We start from the raw sequence: 9,028 nt of genomic DNA, 5'->3' as shown, positions 1-9,028 counted from the left end.
CGAGACTATTCAGATACTGTAGTCATATTCTGTTTGGTTTGATGATAGGATGCATGCACAATAACAGGGCAATTGAATATTAATAGTAAGCTATAGTCATGTGGTCCTTATGATTTCTGTTTGAAAGAAAGATTCAGTATAATCCTCCTGAAACTCGCTGAATTATTAAAGTTAAAATTAAAAAAGCAACACTAAACTAAGATCATTACTTCCACATCACTTTTTTGTCAGATGCAAATTCGAGCGCAGAACACAGCACAGCAGTTACGTGAATTAAACCGTTTGTTTGAATGTTGTGTTTTCTGTAATGACAACATGTCCTGATGACATTACTACCCAAACCTAAAGAAACATTACAAGTAAACTTTTGTTTTACGATTCAAATGATATTGACAAATACACATCATTTGGACTGGGTCTTTATTAGCAGCTACACTGTGGATCTTTCATCTTCTCTCTTCCCGTTCCTCTCCATCTTTATTTTATTTTTTTAATTGCTCAGTGCGAAGAACCAGACGGAAGACTTTTTCATGCTGCCAGGAGATCCAGAAGGTCTGGCCAGGAGCAGATGCAGCAGTTATGAGACAGAGTCATGTTTGGAGAGGCTTTGAGAATCTTGGCAAAGCTCTGTGCTGGTGGGTGGACCAGTTGGAACAAGCCAGAACCTTTCCAAAAGTGTATTGAGGATTATTGAGTGTGAGAGGAAATCATTAAAGAGAAGGAGTGGTGGTGAGAGAGTTTGGGACCGAAGGAGAGGAAGTTAGAGTGAGAAAATACAAGTCAACCCAACTAACTTCCAAAGGATCACATAAGAAGAGCATATAAATGAAGTACTTGAAAAACATTAACACCACTTATTCACGGTTTAGTGCAATAGTCTGTTCTCTTAACCAGGCCAGACGTCATGTTTTCTTCTTTTATTGTAAGCCAAGTGCAATTTGAAGTGAACTGAGCAGTCATTTCATGTCCAAGACACGCACGCAGGCACATGCGCACAAATTAAGCAGGCATATGTTTTTATTTTAACATCCCAAATGGTGATGGCCCAGTGCTGGTGGATGCACAAAGAGGACTTATATTTTGTGACTGCGTCTCACACTACTTGTTTCTCACTCTCAGGCTTTTCATCTGCCTCTTTTTCCTGCTCTGTGTCCACTCTCTAAAAAAACAGTGCCTCCCAAGTCGTCTGGCTCTCTCGTGTCTCGCTCATCTTGGTTCTCTTCAGTTCTCTCAACACCATCATCTGGCTTTGTTTTAATGTCTGTCTCATTGTTATGTGTCTCTGTGGTGCAGAAAAAGGATGTAATGCCCCCCCCCCCTCTTCAGTTTAAACCTTAGACAAAAATAAATTGGGAGGAATACACTGCATTCCAGCAAATCAGTACACATAGATAACATTTATCATAATAGGCTATTGTTGCAGACTTGCTTGGTTTTGTGTCGCAATAACGTTAACTAATGTTAGCGAGAAGAGGGTTGCATGTGCCACACTGACAAAACCCATAGCTCCAGACTGGCCCTTTACCCTTAGTAATATTGGTCTAGAGCCGCCACTGCCAATCCCATTATTTTTAGATGGGGTGCTGAGAATCAAGTGAGTTTGGAAGAGTTGCTTGAATTAAACGGAGCCACTCACTGCCCTCTGGTGGCCATTAAGAGGAGCTCAATGAAAATGCCAAGAATCAAAACACTGTAGTACATCACCCAACACAAATGGACGTGCACTTTTGGATGGAAACACGTTGAAAATGCTTTTAATTTTTTTTTTTAAATTAATCTATAAAACATACAAGTATATGCATTGTAAATCATGAATAACTCACTGTTTTAAATAACTCACTATAAAAACGTATTCCTTGTTATATGTTGTGCTTTGGAAAAACAAAACAAAAAACAAAAAAACCACACCACTAAAATAGAATATCCACCAAAAGAGATATAAAGCTCGAGTAATGAACAAAGGCTATTGTGTGGTTGTGGGTAAGTGAGGTGAAATCCTCCTCATGTTACAGCACGTTGCGCGAGCAAACAACCTCACACGCACGAACTGACACGCTCGCTGTCAGGAGTATTTAGTTTTTTTGGGGGGACGTTTAACACGATTTGGATGGTGTGGTGGTGGTGGTGGTGAGGGAGGGGGGCGCTCATGTCTGCTGGAGCCGCGCATGCGCATCGGGTGGGAAGCGCAATTGAAAACGAGCAGCTATATGCCGCGTGAGGCAGAAAAGCTCTGGAACGACAGCCGACACACCGGAGGACTGACCCGGGGACGGCGGCACCGGGTCGCGGCTGGCAGTCGTTAACAGTTTATCGTCCCCCCCCCCCCTCGACCCCTCCCACGCCCCCCAGGTCGAGGTAACCCCCTCCCGAGAACACAGAACTCGCCTCTTCTCCTCCATCGTCCTTCAACCGAGACATCAACAATGTCGCTGCTAGCCGTCTGAGGATCGATGACTCCCTCCTCCCGGTTGTTTGTACCGGCTGTGAGTCAAACTTGAACCGAGACAATAAGCGACAAGCAGCGGCGCTCACTATGCTTTTGTTGGCGGCGCGCAGCAGGAGATGTCTCGATAGCCGCCGTATGGGGACGACATGCCTTCAGTTGTTGTTGTGGATTTTATGCGCCGTGAACGGAGAGGAGCGGCCGTTCAGCGTGGAGGTAAGAAGCGGGACATCACCTCACGTCAACAATGCAGTAACAAGAACATCACCGTTCAGCCACCGGGACCAAATCAGCAACTTTTGTCTGTTTTCACATGTATTTAACACACGCTTCATTGTGTTTGTTTCGACAATGGGCTCGTTGTGCAAAAGATTATGCTTTTTCTTCCCCCCCCCCCCCTTTTTACCCCCCCCCTCTCCCCCTCACACACACACTTCTGAGCGGGAATAAATGACATTTATTCCCTACCAAAAATGACATTTTATGTTCTATGTGCTGAGAATAAGGAAATACAGTATTTACATGTAATCAGCATTCCGAAAGTCTAATTATTTATATCCTCACAAATCCATGTGAACGGTGGGAAATGCTTTTTTTTTTAAAGAAATAAACGACAATTAACACGGTTGTTATGTCGGACAAATAAAGCTCACTTGAGGTTCTGAGCAACATAGTGATGACATCAGAGCAACCTAATTGTATGGTTAGTACGTGCTATCATCTTCCATTGATGTCTCAAAAGTGTTGCCTTCCTGTCCACTATCTCAAATCTTGATGAAAAAAAAAAAAAAAAAAAAATCCAATAGTTGCAAACTAATAAGTGCTGGGGTTTTGTGTTTCAGTCTTGCGTGGATTTTCTTTGGGTACTCCAGCTTCCTCCCGTAATCCTAAAACATGCATTGTAGTTTAATTGAAGATGCTAAATTGTCCATAGGTTCGAATAGTCGTTTGCCCTGCGATTGGCAGGTCCAACAACCAAAAGTCCGCTGAGATAGGCTGCAGCTCACCCCCAACCCACAAAAGGACAAGCAGTGGGGCCGATAGAAAATTGATGGCTCGATGGATGGATAGGTATTGGGTTGCAACCCAAATGAAAGAATAAAATGATTTTTGTTGCAGCGGAGAGCCAGAGGAAGTGTCAACACAAGGGCTCACAGGGATTAAAGTGAGTGTTTTTGGTGACATTTGACTGTAACATCCATGACCACACAAGAGAAACACCACTTGGGTCAGTCTCCTGCCAAACAGTTGATCAGAAGTGCACATTTAATGGGTTGTAAAAAGCCTCCCCGCTACACATGCCAATGAATATTAACACTGAATCAGCATTTTAAAAAGAATCAATCCACTTTACATTCAAATGTTTCATTTTTCAAAAGTTCAGCTATGCTAGATATGCCAAGCCAATACACACTTCCACCTTGGAGTAGCTTGTTTTTTATTTATTTTTTATTTTTCCATTAGTCTATTTACAAATCAGCCTTGGCTTCACAGGCATGCCTTCACATGGACATCGTAGCATGTCTACTTACGCTCATTCAAGTAGTGTATCAACAGATGCACATGATTTGCAAGTTTGGCATGCCACGGCCTTCTCTGTTGAGAAGAAGTCATTAGATTTAGTCCAGATGCTGCAGGTTATCCAGTTAAACGCTAACAATAGAACATAAGCAAGGAAGACACCACCACCCTGAATGTACACTGTTTCTTCTCTGAGTCAACGCTAGTTTTGCGAGATAAAGATGCAGCATATATAGCTGCTTCTTAATAAGTAATAATTAATAATTTTGGGGGCCGATCAGCGAGTTTAAAAAAACCATAACCGATTACCGATCCGATCACAAGATGGAGGAATGTGTCTATTTAAATGTCCTGTTCATTTAATCTATATACTTGTGTACTTAATTGCTCCAAAAAATTATATTTACAATAAATAATGTATCATGTATTTATGCCAGTAAGGCATCGTGACAGACAGAACAAATGAATGGTCTTTTATTAGATGGCAGGAAGTACATACACTAATTAATGTATCCATATTTTGTGACATTTTTGTTTGTTAGTGTGCCGTGAGATTTTGCAATTGTAAAATATGTTCCTCGGATCCATAAAGGTTGGAAATCACTGCAAGCAAGCCTTAAATGAACGTCCTCTCCTCAGCACCGGTGACCACCAACACACATTTATCTCCATTTTGTTCTTATAATACGGTCGGCGCGATCCACTCGTGTTGTCGTCGCCACGGTAACGAGTGTATCCGGTCGCATTTGCGTTGACAAGATAAAGCCCAATGATCGTAAAAGACGTGATGCGGTGGTATCGGAATACAAGATTTTATTGCAGTAGTCTGTCATAGTGCAATCGTGAAAGAGCAAATTTGTCTTGTAGTCTGACGTGTTGTCTGTCTCAGACGTGTTGTCTGTCCCACACCACCATGTTTTTTGTTTCTTTTTAAATAACTTTATTGGCTGTCAGATATTTACAATACTACGTCAAAAGATAGGCGACAAGAATAAAAATAAACTAGCTTTTGGATTCAAATATACTGTGCACAATGGCGACGCGGAGTAAATGTCTTTTGCGGAGCCGATCAATGACATCATTGATCAGATCAGCGAATTATGACATTAAAGCCGATCAGCGAGATCAGCATATAATGCTAAATATCGGCCGATACCGATCAGGCCGATCAGATCGGTGTAAAGTCTAGTTTAAAGTGAGAGTTTGGCACAACAGAATGTGAGAAATATGTAAAGGCTGATTTTGGGACACATCAGCCAAACATGTTCAGGAAGGGCTTTGCCACTCACTTGTCTTACACCAAAAAGCCCCATTGAGGAGTGCAATGCTGCAATCAAAAGGCTTCTTACAGCCACTATAAGGATGACTGATGGTCTTGTGATGCTTCTGGAAAGTACTCAGTTTGGCTCTGTGTGTCTTTACTGACGACATTCTCCCTCCGGTTATTGCAGGTATTCATGGGTGAGTAGAAGGGTATTCCCTCTAAATAACAAATATGGTTTGTTGTTTAAGCTCTAAACTGAACCTCCTCAATAATTGCTGGTTAATTAGAACAGAAAGAGTTACTATTAGGCTTAGGCTTTATGTCATGGTAAAATTGGCTCCATTGCCTTTGTTTGCCAACAATATTCTTCCTTTCCTTCCTCCTTTAATTTTGATTTGTACAGAAGGTACAGCCTGTTACTGCTTGTTAAAATATTAATTAATACTTGTTACACATCACTTCAGCATTATAGATGTGCTGTTCCATGCTGACTCTTCATTACACCTAAAAGCTCCTTGGCTTTTGTTCAGTCGTGCAAAGCTGTCAGTGAAAAGAAAGTTGTAAAAGTGGCACAGTTGCACATATTCCTTTTTCTTTTCTCCTTGTGAATCTCCTAGGTTGTGTGTTAGATATATTGTAGAAGTTATCATTTATTTGCTTAGCTTGCATGAGTATTATGGACAATTTTTAGAAAGAAAGATGTCTCGCCTTCAAGAAGATGACTCAGCAGGAATCATCAGAGAGAAGGACGTGGCCGGGACGTGGCAGGTGTTGGTGCCATGTTTTCACCTTGAAAAATCCAACATTGTGCTTGAATCCAAATCGGAAAAAATAAAATAATTTCACTTTAGAATATCTCCAAAAGAACAGGGAAGAGTAGGTTTTGATACTAGGGATAGTCATTTGTCAAAAAGGAAGCAAAAACAAACAAAACCAAAAAAACACAAACATTGACCATTGGGGAAATTAAAGCTCAATTCTTAAATTTTATTTGAAAAAATATTATTCATAATGGGTGGGGACAGTCTCTCTGGGTGGTCTGAACTCCTATTTCAGTGGCAGATCAGAATAATAATGCCCAGAGGAAAAAGCCACATTAAAAAAGGCAGGATTTAACTAGCAACAGTGTGCCACAGGCTTTCACTGAATTTAGTACCGCCACACAAAATAATTACAGTTAATTACTCTGCTTATTGCAGTTGGTGCTTATGTGGTGGCAATGTATTGACACAATGTCGACGTATTATTCGCTGTGTGAAAGACTGTAGTCTTGTCATTGTTGCACTTAAATATTCAGGTAATTAGACTTTAATGCGATTTTGACAACCTGCAGCAGTTTGCTTCATCAAGCAACATGCCACGACAACAACAATGGATCGTGCATGTATTGTGTTGGTCAAAACAGCACAAAATGGGGAAAAACGTGTGGTGATGGTGGTCACCAATGCTCGGGAGAAGACGTTCGTTCAAGGATTCCTTGAGGTATATTCACGTACTTTTAATACGATACGGGTCACAAGCAGCCAACAAAACGTTATGTAGCCTAGCAAGCTAGTTTTTCAAACTCACTGATCGGCCCCAAAAATCCCTGATCTTGTAAAGCCTATAGCGGAATATACGATGTTGTTTACGTCAATGCTCCTGTAGAAGTGCCATAAACGAGTATTTGCGGGTACGCTACCGTAAAGTATTAGCGTTAGCGCCATTGCGTTAACCCTCCTTCATTGTTCATATAATGTGAGTGCAGCGTAAAAGATGCAGAGTCTAAAGTCACTATTGTCACAGAAAAACTCACAAATTCATACTCTCTTAAAGCACATGCACACTACACAGATTCTCTTTATCCAACACTGCTCACAAGTGACCGTGATAATAGTGTTCCAATATGCCACTGCCACCTAGAGGTTATGAAAAAGGTGTACACTTCATTCTAGTATGCCACCGCTACCTAGAGTTTATGAAAAAGGTGTAGCCTACACTTACATTCCAGTATGACAGGGGATACATATGACTGCATATATGTACAGTTGTGCTCATAAGTTTACATACCCAGGCTGAATTTGTGAACTGTTTTTTTAAGGTTTAATGATAATGCTTTTCTGAAATGCTTGACAGTTTAATTTGAATCTCATTAAAATAAAATTGTAAAATAAAAAAGTTTGTTTCGCCTGGCCCTTCATGTTTTCTTTAAAGAATTGTACCCATCTTACAAATTCTGCCTGGGTAATCAAACAGATGAGCACAGATGTGTGTTTTCTCATTTACTAAATAAAAGTAGGGCTGTGAATTTCAAAATAAGAGCAAGTAAATAAAAAGACAGTATTACGTGTTCAAATAAAGAGTTTAACTTCAGAATAATTCTTTGAAAAAAATAAAAAAATACAGATAATACTTCATGTTTTGATCATATGGGTAGAAGCAAAATTATGCATTGTAAAAATGAATTATACATAGGTAGAAGGGTTTTCCAGAATTCTGAGGTCAACTTTGGGGGTGCGTATTATACATGGGTGCGCATTATACACGAGAAATTACGGTATCTGTCGTTTTTGTCAGTGCTGTAACTGTTTTGTGCACTACTAATCAATGACCGCTATGCACAAAAACACATTCACACGTCTTGTGTACGTCATTTGGCTTGTGTAAGAGAGCAGATTTCGTAGCCACAGGGGTGTCTGTGTCAGCCTGTTGGCCGTGTCCTGGAGACATATACAACACCTGTGGTGACCTTAATGATTCATAGCGTCAGTCAGACACAGAGACATTCTCTCCCACCACCCCCCTCTCCAGCAGTCAGTTGTTAGTGTGTTTTTGTTCTATCTACGGGTGAGCAAAGTTTGACTCTCATCCTTTGGTCACAGTTTACTAGCAGCTAAATATTTAGCATGTCGCACACCTGAAACACGAGATGATGCCATTTGGGTGTCTCACATGCAAGGCTGTCAATTACTCTGGTGGTTGAAATGCTTGCTTGTATGTCCATATCTTATTTTGAGTGCCTGAAAGTTTGATTTTATGAAAAGGGCATTGGCCATTCTTAATATTTACAGGGGTTTTGAAAAAAGCAGTCATCGTTGTAACATGTTTTAGTTCAAACCCTGAAGTAAACCCCAAAAGAATATCCTGTCAGAAGACACCAAACACTGATCAGTATGTTGGATCAGACTGTGACATTTGTGTGTGACATTTTTGTGACATTTTGTCCTAATGGGGCCACTGAGGTAAGCATGGCATGCATTAAGTATCGTGTGTGTGTCTTTGTGCATGTGCGTATTGGGTGACTTGATGGTGAATGTGTAGCATTCTGAATTTTTTAATGCCCACAATGCAGCACATAACACAGTTAAGATCATAGTTTTGTTTTAAGACATGGTCGCTCTTTAAAAGGGATGTCAGTAGGAATAGTGCAGTTAGATTCTGTGTTTACGTGTGGGTTTGCGGTCACTGATGTGGGCAGGAAGGCTGTGGTTTCCTTGACAACACACTCACTAGTGGTTGTTGGTGTGATGAATAATTTAGAGTGGTCAGATCTGGCAGGCTTTGCTAGTGGGCCTGGGTTATGTTCCAACAGCTCACCTGTATGAAGGGCCTACTTCCCTTCTAGTATCTGTACCTGCCGATAAAGCTAATGAAAAGATCTTGGACTCGAAACAACACGACATAACATGAATGAGTCCACAATCTACAGTCTATACCAGGCCTGGGAAAAGTATAGCCCGTGGGCAACATTAGGCCCGCCCACAGTCTCTTACTGGTCAATGCAGTTCTAATCAAGTAAAAAAAAAAAGAAAAATCTACAA

General features: G+C 40.8%; 1 protein-coding gene across 2 annotated transcripts in view; it reads left to right on the top strand.

Annotated features, from left to right (window-relative positions):
- Nucleotides 1-2,203: 2,203 nt before the first annotated feature.
- The window catches only part of LOC133396541 (matrix metalloproteinase-16-like), a 55,626-nt gene continuing 48,801 nt past the window's right edge, over nucleotides 2,204-9,028 (top strand). For both annotated transcript variants that reach the window (XM_061666520.1, XM_061666519.1), the window contains exon 1: nucleotides 2,204-2,659. In XM_061666520.1, the coding sequence (XP_061522504.1) occupies nucleotides 2,534-2,659 (126 nt within the window). In that variant the 5' untranslated portion in view covers nucleotides 2,204-2,533. The remainder of the gene's footprint in view (nucleotides 2,660-9,028) is intronic.

Source organism: Phycodurus eques, chromosome 21 (genome assembly GCF_024500275.1).
Source record: "Phycodurus eques isolate BA_2022a chromosome 21, UOR_Pequ_1.1, whole genome shotgun sequence".
In the NCBI taxonomy this organism is placed as follows: Eukaryota; Metazoa; Chordata; class Actinopteri; order Syngnathiformes; family Syngnathidae; genus Phycodurus; species Phycodurus eques.
This window is presented reverse-complemented; position numbering and strand designations above follow the sequence as displayed.